The 24562-nt window shown below is 49.2% G+C and overlaps 1 protein-coding gene across 1 annotated transcript in view; it reads left to right on the top strand.

Moving 5' to 3' along the window:
* HS3ST6 (heparan sulfate-glucosamine 3-sulfotransferase 6) overlaps positions 1 to 1865 on the top strand; it is a 56270-nt gene extending 54405 nt beyond the window's left edge. Inside the window, exon 3 of the mRNA XM_056866529.1 lies at positions 1235 to 1865. Within this exon, the coding sequence (XP_056722507.1) occupies positions 1235 to 1853 (619 nt within the window). The 3' untranslated portion in view covers positions 1854 to 1865. The remainder of the gene's footprint in view (positions 1 to 1234) is intronic.
* The last annotated feature ends 22697 nt before the right edge of the window (positions 1866 to 24562 follow it).

Genomic DNA, 24562 nt, shown 5'->3' with positions numbered 1-24562 from the left:
TTTTTTGAAAGGTTATTGTCTCTCTACAAGGAAAAGAAACACATATAATTTTGATATCTGGAGATCTTACAGTTGCCTGATAAGGCTGCTATGTTTGAATATGGGGGGATAAAGAAGAGACTTTTTTAAAAAAAATGTTGACTTGACATGGAAACGGCGACGCCAGAACAACAGTGGTGTTGGGAGAGACCCCGCAAGGCCCAAACAGAAGGTCTTTTCTTCAGGCGAGGATGTGTTTTGCTGGGAACTGGAGTCAGTTGGCCCAGGTGCCGGTGCTTGCCCATAACCCATGGAGAAGGGAGGTTTGTTTTTGTAGTTTGAGTCTAGGATGTGTCATTTGTTCACATGGCGCCCGATTGTGAGGTCTGGATTGTAAACTCCGCTCTGTGTGAAGCGTTTATCTTTATAACTCCCGTGAGTATTATTAACTCTGAGGAGGGTGGCAGGAATCCAGGGAGCTTGTTTTCAAGTTTTATCGCGAATACTAGGAGGGCATCTCACCTTTCAAAGTGGGATGGGGTTTTATCTTCTTTTGAGTGATGAAAGAATCAAAACTGCTGGATAAAACAGTAAGCATTAAATCAGCCACTTTAAAAAACTAATCTAAAAACACTTCATGCACCATAAAGCAGTGTAATTCCCCCTTTACTCTAATGGTCTCAAGAGCGCTCCAGAAAAGCTGTTTTGCAGCCTTCCTGGAAAGCCAGGAGAGTAGAAGGCCCCTGGACTTCTTCCAGGGGCCTGATCCACTAACATGGAGAAGACAACATGGCCCGTTAGAGTGCTTCTCGACTCTCTCCCATTCCTTCATAATAATTGTGTGCCATCAAGTCAAAGCTGATGGAAGCGACTTGACGGCACTTAACACACACAAGGTTTTTAAGACAAGAGACATTCAGAGGTGGTTTGCCATTGCCTGGCTCTGTGTAGCAACCCTGGACTTCCTTGGTGGTCTCCCATCCAAGTACTAACTAGGGCCGACCCTACTTAGTTTCTGAGCTCTGATGAGATTGGTCTCTGAGGGCTATTCAATCCTTAGAGATGGTAAAACCCTACTCATACCAGCAAAAAACTCCTTTGCTAGAATCAAAATTTTCAGTAACCTGGACTTGAGAATTTCTTCACAAAGTTTGTGTGTGTGTGAAAGAGAGAGAGAGAGAGAGAGAGAAATAGGTGGGTTTCAAGGGCAGTGAAATAGGGTTTTTTTCCTGACCAGTGTCCTATATTTCCACAGAAACCTGATGCCAAGGACGCTGGAGGGGCAGATCACCATGGAGAAGACGCCGAGCTACTTTGTGACGAAGGAAGCCCCCCGGCGCATTTACAACATGTCCAGGGACACCAAGCTGATAGTGGTGGTGCGCAACCCGGTGACGCGGGCCATCTCGGACTACACCCAGACCCTCTCCAAAAACCCCACTCTCCCCTCCTTCCAAGCCTTGGCCTTCAAGAACCTCAGCACGGGCCTCATCGATGTCACCTGGAGCGCCGTGCGGATCGGCATTTACGCCAAGCACCTCGACAACTGGCTGCGGTATTTCCCCCTGTCAAAATTCCTCTTTGTCAGCGGGGAGAGGCTGGTGAGTGACCCGGCCGGGGAGATGGGACGCGTCCAGGATTTCCTGGGCCTCAAGAGGGTGGTGACGGACAAGCACTTCTACTTCAACGAGACCAAGGGCTTCCCATGCCTGAAGAAGCCGGAAGGGAGCAGCCGGCCGCGGTGCCTGGGCAAGTCCAAGGGGCGGCCGCACCCCAAAATTGACCCGCAGGTCATCCGACGCCTTCAGGAGTTCTACCGACCCTTCAACATGAAGTTCTATCAGATGACGGGCCAGGACTTTGGGTGGGACTGACCGCAAGACCACTTCGCCAAAGCTGAAGATGGAATCTGCTATGGGGTGACTGGTGGGGTAGGGCAGCAGGCCCACTTAGACCCACAAAAAAGCCCCTTCCTCCTCTCTTGGACGCTGCAGCTCTAGGGGGCAGCTCTAGGGCAGGTCCGTTGAATCTCCACGGGACATTTCTTTTTTCTTTCTAATTTATATTACCTCTTCCCAGTAAGAGAGAGAAAAATGTACACTTATGGAGAAAATATTTAAGATTTAAAAGAACAAACAAGCAGCAAAACAAAAGCACACTTCGGGAAACTCAGATCTGAAGAAATGGAATTCGGAATAAACCTGGCTATTATAGATTAGGCATGAAAGTTTTTAAACGAGTGTCTGGTTGCACAAGAATGCATGCAGGAAAGAGGTGTTTAATGGCACAAACCCCATTCCAATCCTCTAAGTTCTTCTCTTGCCAGAGGCCCATTGATTTACAACTGGAATGACCAAACCCGAGCCCCCGCACTGAATTTCAGCTCAGGACCAGGCAGACTGGAAAAGAACAGGGCTTTTGTGCAAAGCAGAACTTACGGGATTTCGGTGGTGAGCCCCAAACCCACAGGTCATTGTTCAGCAAGCACCATGTCAGAATCTTTCCTTGCAGAGGGAATGTCCTGGTGTGCAATGAAATGGGGCTGGGAAGGTCAAGCCCGCCTCTCTAGGGTGATCCATGCATAGCCAGGAGGCGTGTGACCGGTGTCGCGCATGTGGTACATGTCATCTAGTAACATGGGAAGCAACCCTATGCACCCACCGAGTCTATGCACCTGATCAAAGAGTTCTAGAAGGGTAAAGTCTGGCCACTCATTCAAGACCAGTGGAGAACGGCTGGTTTGTGGGAGGATGAATTGTGGCCCTTGAGTGACCGTTGTTGGCCCAGCAGCAGCAAGGCTGTGTGTATTTTGTGATCCCACACTAAATAAAGCAAAACAAACAACCAAAAAAGCACAGAACTGATTTGGGCTGCAGAATTGGGCTTCCTGAGAATTTTGTTCCACCTTCGTATAAAGCAAGCTTCTAGCCTTCGTGGTGGTGAAAAATCAATTCCTGGCGCAATTGCAGAAGCCAGGGAAGTCGCAGAATAAGGTTGCCAAAGGGGAGTGGGGCCGGGACTTCTCGGCTCGGAGCTCGTATCCCTTGCTAATGATACTTAAATGCAGCATCAGTTATACAAACGAATAGCAATTTGCATAACCTATTCAACACTGTGCAGAATTCCAATTGCGTAGAAAATTCACACAGTCCAGGATAAGAAGAACCCCTTTGGCCCATGCAATGGCTCCCATTGCGTGCCAGGTGCGCATTGCAGTTGCGCATTGAGCATTGTTTTCCATTGAAGTGAATAGGGGGGCTCTTGTTTGCTCCATCGGTGCAGGGCAGTTCGCCACGTGTTTTGAGTAGGTGTTCTGGTCCTAGGAGGCAAAGACCACTGATGCTCGTCTGCTTCAACCCAGGGAGACTGCCACCGATAAGAACATCCTATAGAAAATCTTTGGGGAAGAGGCAAGAGATTTCTGTTGTTATTTTTACAATAAATCTGGCAAATGCTAACCCATATTTTTTATGGATCTTAAAAAAAAAAAAAGGGTTTCTGCGCAAACTTCTAGCAGCTAATAAAATGAAAATATCAAAAGCCGGTCTGAGTCGATTCCAGATTTTTTATGTTTGTATATTTGTTTTTATCATCAGAAATCGAATGGCTTTTGCATGCGGAATTGTGGTTCGCGAGGGGGGTGCCTCTAAAAACAGCCTTGAAAAGCTGGGCATATTCCACCCAGGAACACTGGAGAAGCAACGAATCCCCTGGTTTAAAATGCAGGGGGAAACGAGGCGTGTTCATCACAACAAGCGGCTTAAGGGGTCTTTGTGTTCTGAGCCTCTCCGTGGGGCTGTGATTTTGTACAGGTAACGCTTAAGGGCTCTTAAGCCTCGGACACGCTTGCGGGGGGGGGGGGGGCGTCTTCAGAGGTTGGTTAATCTGTTTACTGAAAAAACAAAAGGCGCATTGGCAGGCTCAGCTGTGTGTCTGACTCCAGCCTTGACTGCGTGCCTGATTTCCTGTTGGAAAGTGAGAGCCCTGGAAGATCGCTCTCTCTCTCTCTCACACACACACACACAGGTTTGGTGCTCTTGCGTAGCGATGCTTTCCTGTTGGCAGCATTCTCACGGGGTGCCAAGGCCATTTGGTGAAAGTGAAGCAGGCACAGTCGGAGGTGTCTGCAGAAGGGAGCTTTGACTCTCAAAAGCTCATACTCAGAAAAATCTTGTTGGTCTCTAACAGGTTTTCTAACAGAGCGGTTCCTCGGTGGAAGGGGCTTCCTCGGGAGGTGGTAAGTGCTCCTTCCCTGGAGGTTTTTAAGCAGAGGCTGGACGGCCATCTGTCAGCAATGCTGATTCCATGACCTTAGGCAGATCATGAGAGGGAGGGCATCTTGGCCATCTTCTGGGCATGTGGTAGGGGTTACTGGGGGTGTGTGGGGAGTGAGTTGTGAAATTCCTGCATTGTGCAGGGGGTTGGACTAGATGACCCTGGTGGTTCCTTCCAACTCTATGATTCTATGATTCTCAGGCGCTACTGGACTCAAATCAAGCTCTTCTACCGCAGACTACCGCAGACTACAGTCAGAGGTGAAGGACTGCGGACGAGAGGTATCGGTTCTCTTCTTACACCACCAGGTTTCTTCTTTAAAAAATTCTACTGTGTCCTCTGAATTCTGTCTGCATTCGCACTCAGGCCTTGGGTGCTGGGCACAGACCTGGGAAGACCCTCTGGCGTCCCATCCCATCAAATGCTCACAAATGCCAGAAGGAGCACTTTTTCAAGGTTGGGAAATGGTTTGGGGGTCACGCCTGGGGGGCATTCCTCCATGACTAGTTTGGCTATGTGTCCAGGAGTTGGATATGATGGTATGGAATGGTGAGCCCGTCAGCAAAGGGCTTCCTGCCTCTCTGCCACTGCAGGTGTGCCCCCAGCATTGGTGGAAATACCGTATCAGACGGCCGGCTAAGAGTTGGGTATCAGAGCCAACGGTGGGACGGGGGGGGGGGAGGCACTCTGTTGTCACTTTTTGCTGGCAGCCCCACATGATAGACTGTGCCCTGCTTGTGTAGGTTTTGTTTCGAGTCGTGACATTCGACCAAATTATTCTCCGCCAAGGGCTTTAAAGATTCCCAAGAGCCCCGTGAATGCCGGGAAGTTCCGATAGTGATCCTATTTCTCAGTTGAGTGCCTGCATTCAGGCCAAGATCCATTGAAATGCAAAGGCGCTGAAAGGGCCCCCGGTTTTGAAAGCTGGTTTGTGTCTGCCTTGTGAAAAAGGGGAGTTGGGGTGGAGGGTCTCTTTTGCCTCCCCTCCCACCTTAAAAAAAAAAAACACAGAGGAGACCTGAATCGCTGAAGCCACACAATGGCCCACATAGACTGGAGCTTTTCATGCCTCTGACGCGACCCCGAAACGCATTCACAGCCCTGGCTTGCAGACTCATTAAGGGGGCTCTTGGCAAAAGCCCGGACCGAGGCTGGCCGCCCGGATTAAGACTTTTTGAAGTGTTACACGAACACCCCCCCAGCTTCAGCTAATTGCTGCCCCACGGCTCACGGGGTCAAGTATTTGCATTCATGGCGCTGAACAGCGGCCACTTGTGGGGCTGGCCAGGTGAAGCCCCCCCACTTCATTAGACCGGGACAATAAAAACAAACCCCTCCTAGAAGAGGGGGGGGGAAAGACAACTGAAAGGGGAAACTGTTTAGTTTTTCCAGCGCAGTCCCACTGCATTCAAACAAGCCCTCTGGTTACCGCCGTGAGCTCTTCTCGAAGTTAAGAGCTGCGAAATGGTGCGAGCCCTGTGGTTGTGCGAGATCTGTCAAGTTATTCGGTCTCCGCCAGCTGGGTCCATTTCAAAGGAAATGTCTTTTTAATGCCATGACACCTCCCCGGGCCTTTTCCGTTGTTCTGGTCCCCAAAATGGCTAAGTTTGTGGGAGCAGGAGGTAAAACAGCTTTGGGCTTCCGAAGACTTCTAGGTTTAAAAAACAACAACTCAGGTTTCTAGACCATATGATTGCAGTTCTTTGCGCATAGCCCATGCCTGGGGACATCTCCTGTTACAATCCTCTCTTTTGGGCTGTATCTTCAATACTCTCCTTATCACTTGGTGGGACTTTGTACAGGTTTCGTATTATTAGTCTGTTACTGCCTTTTGTAATGGCCCGGATGTAGTGGTTGTAGTGGTTAAGAGCGGTGGTTTGGAGCGGTGGACTCTGATCTGGAGAACCGGGTTCGATTCCCCGCTCCTCCTCCACGTGAGCGGTGGAGGCTAATCTGGTGACCTGGATTTGTTTCCCCACTCCTCCACACAAAGCCAGCTGGGTGACCTTGGGCTAGTCACAGCTCTGATAGAGCTCTCTCAGCCTCACCTACCTCCCAGGGTGCCTGTTGTGGGGAGGGGAAGGGAAGGTGATTGTAAACCGGTTTGAGGTAGAGAAAGTTGGCATATAAAAACCAACTCTTTTACTCTCTTTATCACTTGGAGGAACTTTATACAGGTTTCATATTATTAGTCTGTTCCTGCCTTTTCAAGGTCAGGAAAGGGCTCTAGAAAGGTCCCTTCCCCAATTTCTCATCTTCTCCCTATCAATATTTGGACTGCAGGGATGGCTTCTCTGCTTCCTCTTTGCTTCCTAAATCCAAACTGATCCTGGCTTAATTGTTCGTCTAATTTCATTCCAAATCTGTCTTTGCATTATTATTTTTTTCTTTTTGAAGCATAGCTTAATAGGCTTATAATTCTATGCTGCTTGCGTTTGTCTGTGTTTGCCTTCCTGGGGGTAGGGGCTATGATAGTCTGCTTAAAAACGAGCGGCATAATTTTCACTCGCGTACTGCTGTTCGGGTTTAAACAGATGAGTCTTGGAGTCGCCGCCTTGGCTGTTCCAAAAGTTCACCTGAGATCTTGTCTGTTCCTGCTGATTTTCTTTTTGCTTGCAGTTTAATCATGCTCCAAAGAGCATGCTTAGTTTCCCCCCCCCTCCCCAATTTTATATTTCAAACAACCCCCGTTAGGCTAAGGGCAGGACTGACTGCCCCATGGATTGTCCAAGGAGATCTTGGTTGTGTTGGGAAATGAACCCAGATCTGTTTTAGAGGGTAGCCATGTTGATCTGCAGCTGAAGACCTAGATTTGTGGCCAGTAGCACCTTAGATACAAGATTTTGGGGGAATAAGCTTTTGAGAGAGTCAAAGCTCCCTTCGTCAGATACAAGCAGGAAGGGTCCCTTATATCCTATTCTGAAAGTGGGAGGGGTGCGGCATCCTTTCTTTGCAACACCCCTCCCACCTTCTAATGAGGATATAAGAACTCGAGGGACCTCTATTCCTATTTGTATCTGATGATACAGATTTGACCCTCAAAAGCTTAATGCCCCGTAAATCTTGTTCATTTCTTAGGTGCTACTGGACTTGAACCTGCATCTCTGAGACTTCTCCTTGTGCTTCTTCTGCGTTCCTGGTTCTCCTCTTTGTGCTTTTCTCCTTTCACAAGTTTTTTTTTAAATTTTTGTCCTTTGTGTGCCTCAGATCAATTATTTTCCCTCTTCGTCCTGACTTCCTTCAGCCTGTCCTTCTCGTTCCTTCCCCGTTTCATTCAGCCGCCGCCTTGATGAATGTTTCTTTCAAGGTGCTCTGTTTTACATTTCATCTGTATCGTCATTCCTGTTGTGTGTGCGCTCTGCACTTTTTGATTGCTCTATATTTGGACCTTTCTTTATGGCGCGTGGAATGGCTTTTAATGTGTGAAAGGCAAAGTAGGAAGTTCAGCAACTCCCTCTACTTTTCATCCTGACCAATTAGCAATTAACTTGTGGGATTCACTGCCGTGGGATGTAGTGATGGGCAGTTTCAAAGGGGATGAGGCACATTCAGCAAAGAGACCAGTGGTACAGCTGGGTAACAGAAGACATAAAAGTCTTTTTTTTGGGGGGGGGGGGCTTTAGATAGTAAAATTTGCTTCAACTGTGAAGCTACAGCCTGCATTTAGATTCGGGTCCAGTAGCGCCTTAGAGAGCAACAAGATTTTCAGGGTATAAGCCAGCATGGTGACTGTAGTGGTTAAGAGCGGTGGTTTGGAGCAGTGGACTTTAATCTGGAGAACCAGGTTTGCTTCCCCACTCCTCCACATGAGTGGCGGACTCTTAATCTGGTGAACCGGGTTGGTTTCCCCACTCCTAGCATTAAGCCAGCTGGGTGACCTTGGGCTAGTCACAGAGCTCTCTCAGCCCCACCCACCTCACAGGGTGTCTGTTGTGGGGAGGGGAAGGGAAGGGGATTGTAAGCCAGTTTGAGTCTTCCTTAAGTGGTAGAGAAAGTCGCATATAAAAACCAACTCTTCCTCCTCCTCCTCCTCCTCCTCCTCTTCTTCTTCCTCTTCCTCTTCCTCTTCTTCTTCCACAAGCAACCTCTAAAACTGACACCCCGAAAATCTTGTTGGCCTCTAAGGTGCATCCGGACTCAAATCCAGCTGTTCTTCTGCAGACAACATGGCTGCCCTCTGAAGCAACCCTGAATTTAGGGACCCCCTTCCGAGCCTGCAAGCCAGGGCCCCGGGCTTCTGCCCCCAAATCCATCCCAGATGGACCAAAGAGCTCAATCCTGATGGGTGCGGTTCTGCCTACAGGGGCCAAGACTCCAAGGCTGTGCCAGATGTTCAATCCCCACTATTGGCCAGTCTCTTCAAGCACACTCTGAGTGACCGTAGGGGTGGAGGAACTCCGAGAAGTGACCCCCCCCCCAGTTACGAACAGCTTGTTTTCAGATACAGCAGCGGAGGGTGCTTGGACCGCTCCACTGGAGTTGCTGGTTCAGACGCTTTCCAAGTGCTGGGAAGGTGAGGGACCAGCTTCCGATGTGATGACATTCAGCAAGATGATGCATTAAAGGTGCTTCGGGGCCTGCTAACAGAAGCCTGCAATAGCCGTGACTGTTTTCAGGTTATGCACAACGGGTTCTTCTGCACCACCGCCAAGCGCGAACTGTCCTCTCCTCGAGAGACCAATGCAAGCGTTGCCTAAAAAGAAAGGGTAAAAAGGGTCACATCCTCCACTGCTCGGCCAGCCTCTTTCCCCCCAAAGCTCTCCCGGAGTTTTCTGCTGGGATTCCCGCTACTTAAACATTTGGGGGAGGAAACGTGTCAGTTCCCGTCACTCTTTCTGGCAGGGTCAGCCACTGATCACGTGACCTTGTCACTCACCCGTGGCCAGTTCCCTCTCCCTGGCTTCCTTGACACGTGACCCTGTCAAGGGTTTGGACAGGGGCCATGCCTCCCTGTCAACGGAGATTAACTTGCACGGGGAAAGTTACTGGCATCACGAGGAACGTTTGGGACAAGCTCGGGGATACTCTTATTTGACTTCTGCTAAGTCCATTTCCTGGGGCGGTGATGAAGGTGTTGAAAACGAGTTTTATTTTATCGAACAGAGCTCCTACCCTCCGTCCAAGACGTGGGTAGGGTAGCAATATCTTGCCGTTGTTTGGGATGCACATGGATGCCTGTCAAGTCTACAAATATATGAAGCTGTTTGGAACAAAGGAAGTTGCCTTCTACTGAATCATATCATCGGTGTATCAAGGTCAGTATTGCCTACTCTGGCCAGCAGCAGCTGTCCAGGTCCTTATGTAGACGTTTTTCCCATCGCCTAATACCCAATCGTTTTAACTGGAGAGGGCGGGGAGTGAACCTGGGATCTTCCTCATGCTAAGCAGATGCTCTGCCATCGACGTAAAAGTGCATTAAGAAGAGTGCGTTAATTGGTCTGACAATGTACGTATCATCTACTCCGACTGGCAGTGGCTCTCTAGAAGGTTTAGGTGGAGGCCTTTCCCATCACCTAAGACCTGGTCCAGTAACCGAAAACACCGGGGATTGAACTTGGGACCTTCTAAAAGGTCAGCAGCTCAATAAACCTTATTCATAGGGTTGCCAGCTCTGGGTTGGGAAATACCTGGAGATTTGGGGGGGGGGGATTGAGGAAGGTGGGATTTGGGGAGGGGAGGGACCTCAGTGGAGTATAATGCCATACAGTCCACCTTATGAAGCGGCTATTTTCTCCAGGTGAACTGATCTCTGTCACCTGGAGATCAGCTGTAACAGCGGGAGATCTCCAGCCACTACCTGTAGGTTGAAGGACCTGTAGGTTGAATTGATCCCTTCCACAAGGAGCGTGTTACTATACAGCCCTGGTTGGCAGCTGAAGAAGACCCTGAATGGTCGAAATAGGGGATATCCGGCACCCTGTCCTATAATCTGAAGATTGCCACTTGGCTATAAATTGGAAATTGCCACCTGTCTATAATACTATCTATACTATCTATAATACTGTGGCAAGAAGAAAAGACTACCTTATTGCCAGAAACCCTTGCCACTGAGACTACCTTCACATCTCCCAGACGCAAGTCAAAGTGAGATATTTGAACAATTTGTGATTGTCAATTGATATATTGTGATTGTACAAATTCATATATGAACTTTAATATAACGTGAATATTTGTGAAACATATATCTAACTAAAAAGATTGCAGTATAAAACTTTGCATATTTTCTGCTATTTCATGGTTTACTAACTACCTGTAGGTTGGCAGCCCTACCTATTCAGCCAAACCTCAGGTAGAATAGAAGCTCTTGTCCTGCTAGGCCCTGACTATCCATACCTTTGGGAGGGCTGTTTAAAGTGGAGGAGGAGGAGGAGGAGGAGTTGGTTTTTATATGCCGACTTTCTCTATCACTTAAGGAAGAATCAAACCAGCTTACAAGAGCTAGTCAAGAGTAGTGGTTTGGAGCGGTGGACTCTGATCTGGAGAACCGGGTTTGACTCCTCACTCCTCCACACGAAGCCAGCTGGGTGACCTTGGGCTAGTCACAGCTCTCTCAGCCCCACCTACCTCCCAGGGTGTCTGTTGTGGGGAGGGGAAGGGAAGGTGATTGTAAGCCGGTTTGAGTCTTCCTTAAGTGGTAGAGAAAGTTGGCATATAAAAACCAACTCTTCTTCTTCTTCACTATAAACAGCCCTGCCAAAGGTATGGATGGTCAATGTCTAGCAGGAAATACCTATCAGTAGCTACTAGCCATGGTGACTGAAGGGAACATCCACATTCAGGGTTTGAGATGGTGGCCCAAAAAAGGAGTCTGCACATTCCCAGGGGAGGGAGAAAAGGAAAACAGCATCGTTTCAGGAGGCTGGAGGTGTCTTCCCATCCATCAGAACTATTCAAAGAATCCAACGCAAAGCGAGACACCGAGAGGAGCCGCTTTCAAATCCTGTCGACTTCGGCAGCTTTGCTTCTGGTTTGAATCGTAGCGTAATCCTCTAGCACAGAATAAACTCATGCCATATTTTTTTTTCCCAAAAAGAATATGCCCAGACCTTGGGAAGAGGGGCTAACCATAGCCACATGTCTGCGGGAGGCTTCCAAATCTCATCAAGTTGAAATATGTGAAATTAACTGCTATCGCCTGGTGCCATCTTAAACCGAGCGCGGAAAGGAGGACTCGGAGCTGGGGGAAGCCCTGCAAGCTGCCTCTTCTAATTCTCAAGCAAGTCGAGGCCTTTTGGCTCCGCGTCTGCTTAATTATTGTGCGGGGCAGCCGGCGAGAGGAGGCCGGCCTCCCTCTGGAGCCAGGGCTGCATTTTGCTAATTCGGCTTTCTCTCCCCCACCCCGGATTTCCGTTCCTGTTCTTTGCATGCATTGATGACACTCCATTATTTGCACCGCAAACAACTGGGATTAATTTATTCCTCTGTCGTCCATCCACACACCATCTGCTGTCGTGAGGCGAAATCTGACCGGTGCCGTGGCTTGATGGGGAGGGGAACCAGTTCTGTACCGGTTGGATGTAGAGCAGGCTATTATCGTTTCCCTTTTGCTGATGGCTGGGAAGTTATTTTCTCGCCAGAGGAGAGACCTGCAGTTGGGGGAAAAGCCCTTTTACAAATTGCATTCTAGTTAATTCATGCTTACAGGCTGAGAGGTTCTGAGTAGAAACAGGATTGTGGTTATAATGGAAGACTGATATCCTGGGATAAATATAGTGTGTGGGGGGGTCAGGTTTGGTCTCTCCCACAGGCGGTGGAGTGAGAACGTGAGGATACAGGGAGCTCCCGGATCCAAGAAATACAGAACAGACAAGCTGCTCCGGCTAAGCCTCTCGGGCAGGTAGCCACCTTTTCTCAAGTTCAGGATCGCATGCAGGCACTGTTGGGAGAAAGAGCCTGGGACCCTAGAGAACTGCAGTCGATCAGAATAGATCGTACTGTTTAACCACATAGTTAAATTGTGGAACTCCCTGCCCCAGGATGTGGTGATGGCTGCCAGCTTGGAGGTCTTTAAGAGGGAAGTGGACATGTTCATGGAGGAGAGGGGTATCCATGGCTGTTAGTTAGAATGGAGTCTAGTCATGCTGCATACCTATTCTCTCTAGTATCAGAGGAGCATGCCTATTATTTTGGGTGCGGTGGAGCACAGGCAGGATGCTGCTGCTGCACTTGTCTTGCTTGTGGGCTTCCTAAAGGCACCTGGTTGGCAACTGTGTGAACAGACTGCTGGACTTGATGGACCTTGGTCTGATCCAGCATGGCCTTTCTTATGTTCTTATGTACATAAGAACATCCATGGACTTACTGTGTGTAGGGCAGTTTTGTATAGGTGCAGGTAGGGCTAAGCTAAGTAGGGTTGGCCCTGATTAGTGCTTGGATAGGAGACCACCGAGGAGCCGCTACTCAGAGACCGTCAATGGGAAACCACTTCTGCTTGTCTCTTGCCTTGGAAACCTTACGGGGTCACCATAAGTCGACTGGAACTTGATGGCATTTTCCACCACCACCATGGAGCCAAATTAATTCTGTAAAGAGTTCCCCGATGGGGAAAATGGAAACAGTAGTTACTTCAGTGCAAAACTAGTTTCCCCCCAGGATACGCCATCAAAAAATAAAATAAAATAAAATAAAGAGGGGGTCGTCTTGCATTTGCAAGTTACAGTTACATCCAGTGGGGGGGGGGAATTTATATAATGTTTTGGGTGGGGGTTGACTTACATTCAGAGTAAATACAGCAATGGTTGGCATGCAAAGCAACAAACCCGTCACAGCGCATCCTTTTACTCTAACATGAAAGGCATCGCATCGCATCTGGGCGAAGGGGAAACAAAAGCAGGCTCATTGCTGTGTAAAAGTCGTTGCTGCATACCGACTGAGCATGTCTGTTAAATTAACAAAAGAGCCTTGGAATATCATCTGATTAGAAACAGGCACATGTGGTGGAACAGAATACTCCAATTTAGCTTTTCTTTTCTTTTTTTAAAGAAACGAACAGGGCCTCTTCCCTGGTTATTGTGGGGCGGTGGAGATAGAAAAATGTCCTCGAGTCCATTTCCTGAAACTCAGTTCGGCATAAAAGAAGATTTTGCATCGGCCCCGAGAGGCAGAGAGTGAATCAAAGGTTAAAACTGCTCATCATTTCTTCCTCCCCCGCCCCGCCCAGGAATTATTTAAGGGGTGTTGAAAAATAGACCCCTACTGATTTAACAGCCCCCAGATTATTGTTTTTGACAATACCTTGTGAAAATGTTCCCCCTGAACACTTGTGTAGTGCATGGTGTGGTGGTTAAGAGCGGTGGTTTGGAGCAGTGGTCTTTGATCTGGAGAACCGGGTTTGATTCCCCCGCTCCTCCAGACAAAGCCAGCTGGGTGACCTTGGGCTAGTCACAGCTCTCTTAGAGCTCTCTCAACCCCACCCACCTCACAGGGTGTCAGTTGCCGGGAGAGGAAGGGAAGGTGATTGTAAGCCGGTTTGAGTCTCCCTTAAGTGGTAGAGAAAGTTGGCATATCAAAACCAACTCTTCTTCTTCTTGTGTTGCCCTCTCTTGTTCTGTTGCCCCCACTTGACTTCGTTGGCCCTCGCTGATACTGACTTCATTTGCCCTCACTGCTGTTGTTGCCAATCTGATTTGGCATTGGGACATTGTCCTGTTCACCGCTTGAGTCCTTTCAAGAGGCATAACTGGTGGTGGTGGTGATTCCTAAAGGACAGCACCTGAGGAGCAAGTGGTGCTGTACTGGACTGAAAACCCAAGCAAAATCCGTAATGAATTTTTTGGGGGAATTCCTCCCCACCCTCAAATCTCCAGGAATTTTCCAGCCAGGAGCTGGCAACCCTGACGAGCGATCTACGTCGAAGGTGTCCCCCATATCATCTTTCTGTGCCCTGAGATTCCTTGATGGAAAAGTTGGCCCAGAAATTATGCTGGTGGCTTTCAAGGGGACCTGTCCCAGTTGAGACGGGACCCGAAGGAATGACTGGAACGTGTCCAGAGGAGGGCAACAAAGATGGCGAGGGGGTCTGGAGACCAAGTCCTATGAGGAAAGGTTGAAGGAGCTGGGTATGTTTAGCCTGAAGAGGAGAAGACCAAGAGGGGACATGATAACCATCTTCAAGTCCTTGAAGGGCTGTCATATAGAGGATGGTGCCCCAGAAGGTCGGACCAGAACCAGTGGGTTGAAATTAAATCAAAAGAGTTTCCATCTAGACATTAGGAAGAATTTTCTAGCAGTCAGAGTGGTTCCTCAGTGGAACAGGCTTCCTCGGGAGGTGGTGAGCTCTCCTTCCCTGGAGGTTTTTAAGAAGAGGCTAGATGGCCATCTGTCAGCAGTGCTGATTCTATGAACTTAGGCATTTCATGGGAGGGAGGGCATCTTGGCCATCTTCTGGGCATGGAGTAGGGGGTCACTGGGTGTGTGTGGGGGGGTAGTTGTGAAATTCCTGCATTGTGCAGGGGGTTGGACTAGATGACCCTGGTGGTCCCTTTCAACTCTATGATTCTATGGCTGTTGAGGAGCACCAAAAGGTTTGCCTGGCTCAGAATGGACAATTTTGTGAGACCGCTAAGCCTTGGCGGGGGGTGTTCTATGCCTCGCACGTCTCTCACATGCTGGGGACAGATGCTGGGGAGAGGAAGAAGAAAGAGCCAGGAATGAAATGGAGGGATTTGCTCTGGTTGGGGGTGAAAAAATAGGGATGGGGCGGAGAAGCGATGCAGAACCCGTCAGCCTTTAATTAAGGCCCTTGGAATCCATGCCCAGATGGTTAGCATTGCTGTCCCATATTGGAATGGTTTGGGAGTAATGCTTCCCTGAAATCATCCTGGTTCTCTTTCATCCTGTGTTCTCTCTCTCTCTCTCTCGTACTCTATCTGCAGGGGCAGGAAGGGGGGGTCCGGAGTGATACCCCCACATCCCCTGCCCCTAACCTATGATGGGATATTGATGTGATTGCAACGGGAAGCGTATCTAAGAGAGCCAGTCTCTAAACCAAGAAGGGTTGAAATTTGGAACTTGCATACATTCGTCTTTAGAATGGATTCTGTGTTTTCTGTTTTAGGTGCCAGCAGATTGTTTCGGGTGTTTGGATTATTCTGCCCTCGATTCGGAAGAATTGCCCCTCCGAGGGCATTGTGTTCGCCACACCTGTTCCTCCTTAGTCTTTTAGGGTACAAAGCCCAGATATTTCTCTGGGTCAATTGAACGCCTCAGAACCAGTTCAGGGAGTGACTCCTGGATTATTTTAGATTTAAACCAACATGTTATCTTAATCGTTAGCAGAAAGTGAAAGACTTCCTTGCTTGCCAAGGGCTGTGCTATCATGATGCTGGCTGAGGTCTGAAACGCTTTTCGAAGGGGCAGGTGGGGGCATCTTCTATGCTGCAATTAGACATAGCAGTTTTTCTGCCCCCTCCCATTCCAAAGGAAAGCTGGAAGTGCAAAAAATGAGATCCGTCAGGTAAGAGCGCAGGGTGGGAAACCTTTTGTTGCCGGGATTTCAAATCACTGTGGCTCAGTTTGGTTTGAGTTCTGACGTTGATCCGTTCCATGTGTGGTAATGAATCATAGAGTTGGAAGGGACCACCAGGGTCATCTAGCCCAACCCCCTGCACAATGCAGGAAATTCACAATTGCCACCCCCAGTGACCCCTACTCCATGCCCAGAAGATGGCCAAGGGTGCCCTCCCTCTCATGATCTGCCTAAGGTCACAGAATCAGCATGGCACCACGCTGGCTCCTCAGGATGTCGAAGTGAATGGGGACTCTTTGTCTGATCCAGAAGGGCTGCGCTTATGTCCTTAACCACAAGAGCTAAGTGGAACCTCCATGTCCAGAGGCAGTATATCTTTGAATGCCAGTGGCAGGGGGTCAGGCAGAAGGGGAAGGCGCTCGCCTCCAGGAGCCATCTGGTTTGTGGCCACAAGATCGGGGGCTTTATGGTCCCCAGTTCGGAACCAGCTGTGTGGTTCTGACATTCCTGTCCGTGTGGCTGTCTTCTGCCCTTAGAAGAGGGGTGACGCTGCCAGGGCTGCCCCCCCACCCCGCCCTGCTTTCCCAAACGTGTGTCATCTCCTTTCAAAAAGACAAGAAAGGCAGAACCATAATTCTATTTATATTCATCCCTTTTGTCAAAAGAAGAAAGGGGAACCATTGATCCTTTCAAAGGCTTTCATCCATCTCTCTGTCGGGATGGCAGGGGTTTTCTTTTTTTTTTTTTGGAGGGGGGGTTGTTCTTTGGGAGCTCAGAAATGTGCTGAGCTAGTGGACTGAAAGGCCAGCAGTCAGCAGAAAATGGGCCACAGCCCCCCCCCCAGCATGATGCAGGGGAAGCAATGAGCAGAGGCGTGGCGACCGACACCCCCAAAATGTAGGCCAACCCATCTCCAGTGTTGGCAGGAGAAAGCCAAAGCAAGATTTAAGGAGAGCTGAAAAGGAATGGTTGGTCGGGCTGCCAGGCAGAGATATGGGGGAGGTAGTTGTGAGTTTCCTGCATTGTGCAGGGGGTTGGACTAGATGACCCTGGTGGTCCCTTCCAACTCTATGATTCTATGAGCAAAGGTTTTGGGGTAGGGGGCTCCCCCACTGCCCCGACGTGATAGCAAAAGCTCTGCGGGACCCTGATCTCGCATCTTAATCCCACCCTGGTTCTGCCATATGGTTTTCAGCCCAGCCTCTATCATTTTTAGCTCCACCCAACCTCCCAGGGTCTTAGCTCTGCCCCCAGGTCGAGCACCTGGCCCATGGTTTTGTACCTGTGGCAGAACGGATGTGTTTTCCAGACACGATGTCCTGCCCTGTTTCACGTTCTTTATTTTCCTACAGGGAGGTCAAGGAGAAAAGACGGGTGATGTAGAATTTGCGAAGCGCTTTGTGAGTCTTCAGCGGGTGTCACCCACAGCCATCCTCACGACAACCTTCTAAGGTAGGCCGCTGTTGTTATTGTCCTCTTATTGTAATGGACGAAACTGAGAGATGTATCTAATTCACACACCCAGTGCAGATGGGAAGATGCTCTGACATCTGCTGTTCAAAGTGCAGGGAGGAAGGCGCTCTGCGTGCGCCCAGGGGTGCTGCTTCTGATCTGGAGAACCAGGTTCAATCCCCCACTCCTCCACATGAAGCCAGATGGGTGACCTTGGGCTAGTCACAGCTCTCCTCATTCTCCAAGAGGTGCTAAACTTTACGCATATGGAATTTTTGCATGGGTTGACCTGCCTGAAATGGTATACCGGTAGTTCAGAGACAATTTTAATATATGAGCTAAGCCTAAAGATTCCTAGTATGTTCAGCCTTGCAGGCTGCTCTTGCGCTCTGAACAAGCCACTCCGGTTTCTCCTTTTCTCCAAGGCACCCAGAACCAGGAGGGCTGTTAATCATTTTTAGTGCCCAGTTTCTGACGGGCATTATGGGAGCCGTAAAAGTTTTATGAGGCAGGGGCCACCTGAAAAACCAGGCGGCTCCTGAGGAGAACAGGGAAGTGTTTCCTTCTTCCCAGCACTGTTGACACTTGGAAAACAGCAATTATTTCTGTGGGGTTGCAACCCGTGCGCTTGGCTGACACCGATGGGGAAGTTGTGCGAGAGGATTCTGGGTGGAGCAGCTGTTGGGATATTTTAAAACCCTGCAAACTCTTCCCCTTCTCTTCCTAAAAAACCAAACCGATCCCAAAATGGGATCGTAGAATCATAGAGTTGGAAGGGACCACCAGGGTCCTCTACTCCAACCCCCTGCACAATGCAGGGATGTGGGGCTCCTGACTGTAGGTCTTCTATGGATTTATAAATTGGTGAGGTCCATTCTGAGTGAATTTATAGCCTGACTGTTTCCAGTGGCTGAGAGTTCCACACTCTCCAAAGCACCTACGCACGTTGATGTCTGCCTGTCCCAGTTCTTGGGCTCAGTCTCATTGTAGCATGGCCAAGGAGAAACAGAGCTGAGGAGAGGGCTTTGCGGAAGGGGTTTCACGGTCCTAAACTACGGGAGACAAATGTTAGAAGCTGTCATTTGGGAAATGGCTTGGGAAGGGAATCCCGTCCCCATTTGATGACAGGAGCGGGTGGATTCAGCTTGGTTGTTCCTGATTGCAGCCTTACTTATATTGGTGGCGGCGGCAGAAGTTGCAGTCAGCTTAAGGTGACTCCGTAGGGTTTTCAAGGCAAGAGATGTTCAGAGGTGGTTTGCCGTTGCCTGCCTCTCAGTAAAACTAGACAGCTCCCCTGGCATGCAGAGACCGCCAATTCCCAGGGATCCATAAAGATGCAGTGTCTCTCTGAGCATGAGCGCACACGAGCATCCCTGAAGCAGAGAGGTCTGGATCTATACCTCTACACGTGTGATGCTTAATAATAAGTAGAACATTTGGTTGTTTTGAAACCGTTTCTGTGTTAACAACCGTATCCGCGTCGGCTGCCCATTTAGTATTCCTCTCCCGACCGTCCGACCGTGGTTTGTGTGCGAAGGTGCGGCAGGCGGGGGGGAAAGAATCAATAACCTGATTTACTGAACTGTGTTTTAATCTTGCTTCCGACTGTACTGCTCCCCCTGTTCCCCCCCCCTTTCCCTTTTGATTGACACGGTGACATTTGGCACAGAGGCGGGCCACCTAATGGGTACAAGACTTAGTAATGCCGAACAAGAGAACAGGGCAAGGGTGGAAATCGATGGCCCGGCCATAAGCACGGGCGATAAAATATTGACGAGCCGGCTGCTCCAAATGGCCGCAGGATGCTGTGTCGAAAATGGGCCCGTTTCTGAACAGCACCTGTGTGTTCAGGTGAGGCCTTCCAGGAAAAAGGGATGAGGGGTCCAAGTCCACTGCGTGTGCATCATTCTCCCCACCCCTGACACTGGCATTTTTCAAGGAAATAAAACCAAATTCCCATTTGCTTAGCGGATGTTCGCTTATTTAAAACATCCCCTTTCCAAATGCAGTGCGCCTTTTAAAACATTCTGGTGGGACCCTTTTCCCTTTGAAGAGGCTAATGACAAAACATGGCTGTCATATCTGCTTTCTGACCCCTCTTCAAATGTGCTTCCTGTTCTGTGATGGGCTGATTTGTATTTATTTATTTGGGGGTGGGGGTCTGCTTCTCCCCAGTCCCTTCGCATTACACATTCATTGTTCCTCCTGCTTCCTTCCCCTTCCATTGGGGGGGGGGATTTCATGGAACATCCTTGACACAAGACGAGACATCTGTTTTCTCTGAAGATCACCCCCCCCCCCTTGACTCTCCCCTTCCAGTTTCCCGGGGCTTCGTGTGCTTTTTGCCCTATTGCTGGCTTCAGATCTCCCTGCTGTCCTGTAAGTTTTACATATGGAAATGGCACCATATGCTAGGAGGGAAAGGCACCCTCCCCTCTTCGATGTGTCCTTCCAATCTCATGGTTCCTTTTCTATGTTTCTCCTGTAGTCACGATTGCTTCAAGTAGGGGTCTTCAAGCCATAAGCCAGCACCCGTGGGTGGGTCGCAAAGCCCCACCTGTTGAATTACGAGTCCCTATAGAGCAACCCTTTTTCTTCCTTTTGGAAGGATCTGCTGCTGCTGAACACCACGGCTCCTGCCTCTGGCTGAATGCACATTGAGAAGGATAGCTGAAGGGGGGACATGAGGTCTCTTAAGCATGCTCAGCAAGGGTTCCTCCATCCCTTTGTAAGTCTTGGCTCCGTACACTTGGGTGTTCTGACCTCAGCTCTCTTGCCCTGCTGCCCTAGGGTTGCCAACCTCCAGGTACTAGCTGGAGATCTGCTATTACAACTAACCTCCAGCCAATAGAGATCAGTTCCCCTGGAGAAAATAGCCACTTAGACAATTGGACTCTATGGCATTGAAGTCCCTCCCCAAACCCCCCCTCCTTAGGCTCCACCCCAAAAACCTCCCTCCGGTTGCGAAGAGGGACCTGGCAACCCTATGCTGCCCACAGTCTTGCCCTGGACACAGGTGAGGTCATGCCTCCCTCTTCCTGTCACATGACTTTCTGAGCAACATGCTTTTAGCTTCTTGGGTTCTGGATCTGGGAAGGCTGGCATCCACTGGCATAAGGGGCGGTCCTCAGATTGTGGGCTTTGAACCCAAAGGTGGTTGCAGCTTCCAAGCAAACCTTTGAGTCAGTTCCACAATGGGCGGGTTGCGTTCTCTCAACCTAACTGAAGGTCACTTGGCTAGCTCGAACACCTGAAGCTGCCTTCTACTGAATCAGACCCTTGAGGGTCCATCAAAGTCAGTATTGTCTACTCAGATGGGCAGCGGCTCTCCAGGGTCTCAGGTGGAGGTCTTTCACATCACCTACTTGCCTGGTCCCTTTAACTGGCGATGCCGGGGATCGCATCTGGGACCTTCTGCATGCCAAGCAGATGCTCTACCACTGAGCCACGGCCCCTTCAGCTTCTTGGCTGAACAGGGACTGCAACCAGAATCTCTCCAGTCCAGATACGATACTCTAATCGCTGCACCAGTGTTAGGGCCCTGGTTTTTTTTTTTGGGGGGGGGGTTACCTTCCACCCCTTACCCAAGCCCCTCTGTCCTTATTATTGCCCAAGGACCTTCTCACCTCTGATGTCAAGGTCTCTTCTTCTGCAAATGAACCTCTGGGTTCAAAAGCCCATCCGCTGGGCTGCGAAAAGCATCCCCCAAGTTGTGAGATGTGATATATGGTCTCCTCCACTGCTGGCAAGATTTATGAATGCAATGAAACAAAGGAAAGTACCCCATGGATCAACGTCACCCACCCCTGTTGTAAAGCCCTGCAAATAATGCAAGGAGTTTGTTTCCCCCCAGTGTTTAAGAGTCACCCATTTTCCTGCCCCCTCCTGCTCATGTCAACAGACCCCTAAGGGGTTGGTACAGCTCTGGGGTGGGGTAACCCTTTCTCCAAGCTGCCAGAGACACTCTGTGATCAGAATGATTTCGGAGAAGTTCGAGGATCAGATGCAGAAGAGACTAGTTGAGTAACTGCAGCCCGTCCCTATGCTTGTTTACTTAAGAGTAAGTCCCACAGGGCAGTGAGTTCCAGTTAAGCAATTAGCTTTTTGATTGGGGTGATTTTTTATTAGTTGACGGGGCTGACTTTCTTGTCAGCGTGGTGTAGTGGTTCAGAACGGTGGTTTGGAGCGGTGGACTCTGATCTGGAGAACCGGGTTTGATTCCCCCACTCCTCCACATGAGCAATGGAGGCTAATCTGGTGAACCAGGTTGGTTTCCCCACTCCTCCACATGAAGCCAGCTGGGTGACTTGGGCTAGTCACACTCTTTCAGCCCCACCTACCTGACAGGGTGTCGGTTGTGGGGAGGGGGAGGAAAGGTTGTTGTAAACCGGTTTGATTCTTCCTTAAACAGTAGAGAAAGTCAGCATATAAAAACCAACTCTTCTAAATAAATACTGGGGCTTTATTGCTGGACTGGAGAGGGAAAGCTGTCCCACCTGGCTAATTTGGGGAACTGGATTTGTTTTCCCGCTCCCACACACGAAGCCAGCTGGGTGACCTTGGGCTAGTCACAGCTCTCTTAGAGCTCTCTCAGCCCCACCTGCCTCACAAGGTGTCTGTTGTGGGGAGGGGAAGGGAAGGTGATTGTAAGCCCGTTTGATTCTCCCTTAAGTGGTGGAGAAAGTCAGCCTATAAAAACAACTCTTCCTCTTGAAGGAAATTTTGATCCTAGTGTGTAGGTGTAGCAAAAAGGAAATACTGATATCCATTTGGCCCCCGGTTGTACTCTGACGGTATATGTTATAGATAGCTAAGCTGGTCTAGGGTTGGTCAGTGCTGCAGGCTTTGACTTCTGTCATGGAGCAAACCAGCAATGTTCATGTAATAAATAGCATTTTTTTTAATGAACCGTCATAGGTATTGTACAGTGGCAAATGGGTCTGCAGGTCTTTAATAACCTGCTCACTTCTGTTTAATAAACTGTAAAATTGTCTCATGTGGCCCTTCGACATCCTCAACAAAAAAAAAGCACCCAGGCTGGGATTTCTCTAATAATACACATCTATTTAAACCTGATGCATTCGTTAATGAATTGATTAAAGTGCAAATAAGATGAATCACCTAAAATGGATCCTCGATTGTCCTGGTAAAGATGGTCTCAGCGGGCAGCCGTTGAGGTCTGCAGTTGAGCAGCAACATTTGAGGCCAGGAACACCTTAGAGACCAATAAGGTTTTCGGGGTGGGAGCTTTCAAGAGTATCCGATGAAGGGAGTTTTGCCTCTGGAAAACATCTACCCCAAAAATCTCTGTCTCTGAGTTTCTGCTGAACTCACATCTAGCTGTTCTAGTAAATATGTTTTTTAGCAGAGGGAGGGTTGGGAAAGCCGGTGCAGTATGGAGGATTGGGGCCAAGCAGTATCGGTTCTCTGTCTCTCGGAAAAAAACCCATTGGGGGGGGGAGTCACTGCATTCTCAGGCAGAGTTAATTGTGTCTTGTGTGTATGCACGTGTGTGTGTGTGGTCACATGCGTCGCCTACACAATTTCCAAGCATGACCAAGAACCGAGGTGAAGTCATGACTATAATTTCTTGCATTTGCACAAGCCTGATTATATGATTACAGGGAACATTACCAGGCTGATGATATAAAAATCTGTTAAACCCTGCCTTTCCTTTTACATAAACCACATCTATAAAAAGTGCATTAAAAATTGGCCCGATCCCCATAATATTACTTATACCATCTCCCATATAACTAGCTATTTGCAGTCCTTGGCTAAGAAAAACCAGGCCCTATATTTATAAAGGCCCCACTTCGTTAATCCTCCCGGACGGGCTCGCTCAAGCCTGTGTAGTCATTTAAGAAGAAGAAAACACAACCTCAAAACTTTCCACCTGGAAAAGGGTGACATCAGCTGCGCCAGAGACATCTCGCTCTTCTCCCTTGTGCCGTGCCTGGAGGCCAAACCGCAGCATTGGAAGAAGGATACTGGGAACCAAAGCATGTGGGTGCGGCACATGGGGGAAGAACATCTGGAGACGTGCACAGTGTGGCTGTAAGACCATTAGAAGAGCCCTGCTGGATCAGACCAGCGAAGGTCCATCCGGTCCCATGTCCTGTTTCACATAGGGGCCGGCCAGTTGCTCTGGAGGGCTAACAGCAGGGCACGAGGGCCGAGGCCATGAACACACGAAGCCACCTTATACTGAGTCAGACCCTTGAGATCCATCAAAGTCAGCATTGTCTACTCAGACCGGCAGCGGCTCTCTAGGGTCTCAGGCCTTCCCAGATGTTGCCTCCTGGTGCTGGGATTCTGACTGTGGAGTAGGATTGCCAACTTTGGGTTGGGCAATACCTGGAGATTTTGGGGTTGGGGGGGTTGGGGAGGGGAGGGACTTCAATGGGGTATAATGCCTAAACTGAGTATAATGACTAAACTGAGGCTGTCGTATTTTGGTCACATTATGAGAAGACAAAGAGTCACTGGAAAAGACAGTCATGCTAGGAAAAGTTGAGGGCAGCAGGAAAAGAGGAAGTCCCAACAAGAGATGGGTTGACTCAATAAAGGAAGCCACAGCCTTCAATTTGCAAGATCTGAGCAAGGCTGTCAAAGATAGGACATTTTGGAGGACTTTCATTCATGGGGTCGCCATGAGTCGGAAGCGACTTGACGGCACTTAACACCCCCACACACATAATGCCATAGAGTCCACCTTCCAAGAGCCAGTTTTTTTTTTCCAATCGGGATTTGGGTGGGTATGATGGGGAATCAAACAAAAAATGAAATTAAGAATTGAGTGGTCTGCCTGAACAAGAGCATTGACTAACTTGGCTCCTGAGAATTACTTTCCTTATAAGCAGTTCCTACTTGAAATAATCCCCACACAGATTATTCAAAATACTTGTGCTCTGTATATTACTTTGGGAAAGTTCAGCGTGAAATGTCTTTGTGGTGTCCTGGAATCCAGTTCAACACCCCCCCCTCACTTTCTTCCTCTCTTTGCCTCTTGGAGGAGGGAGACACAAAGCTATACAAAACCAATCAAGTAAGCCATGACTGCCGCCCCCCTTTCCGCCCCCCGCAAGGAAATGGCCGTATCCTCAGCTGGCTGTACCCAATGGAAGACGTTTTGCTCTGGATGATGAAATTCCTCTCGTATCCCAGACAGAAAATCCTCCTTCCTCCTCTCTGCCCCCCATCCCGATAAACGGTCCCATGATCAAAGCTACAAGAATGACTGGCACCGACTGATGAATGCCCATCTTTCCCGAGCCGAAAAGGGGCCCCGTCACCTAGGAGGGTCCTTTCGAGACGCTTCCCAGCTTGAAACTGTCAACTCCAATGATATGGCTCGCGTTTGGGTTTCTTTCCACTGGTTTTGTATTC

Source organism: Euleptes europaea, chromosome 21 (genome assembly GCF_029931775.1).
Source record: "Euleptes europaea isolate rEulEur1 chromosome 21, rEulEur1.hap1, whole genome shotgun sequence".
Classification (NCBI taxonomy): Eukaryota; Metazoa; Chordata; class Lepidosauria; order Squamata; family Sphaerodactylidae; genus Euleptes; species Euleptes europaea.
Note: the sequence above shows the minus strand (reverse complement) of the source record. Positions and strands in the feature narration are given on the sequence as shown.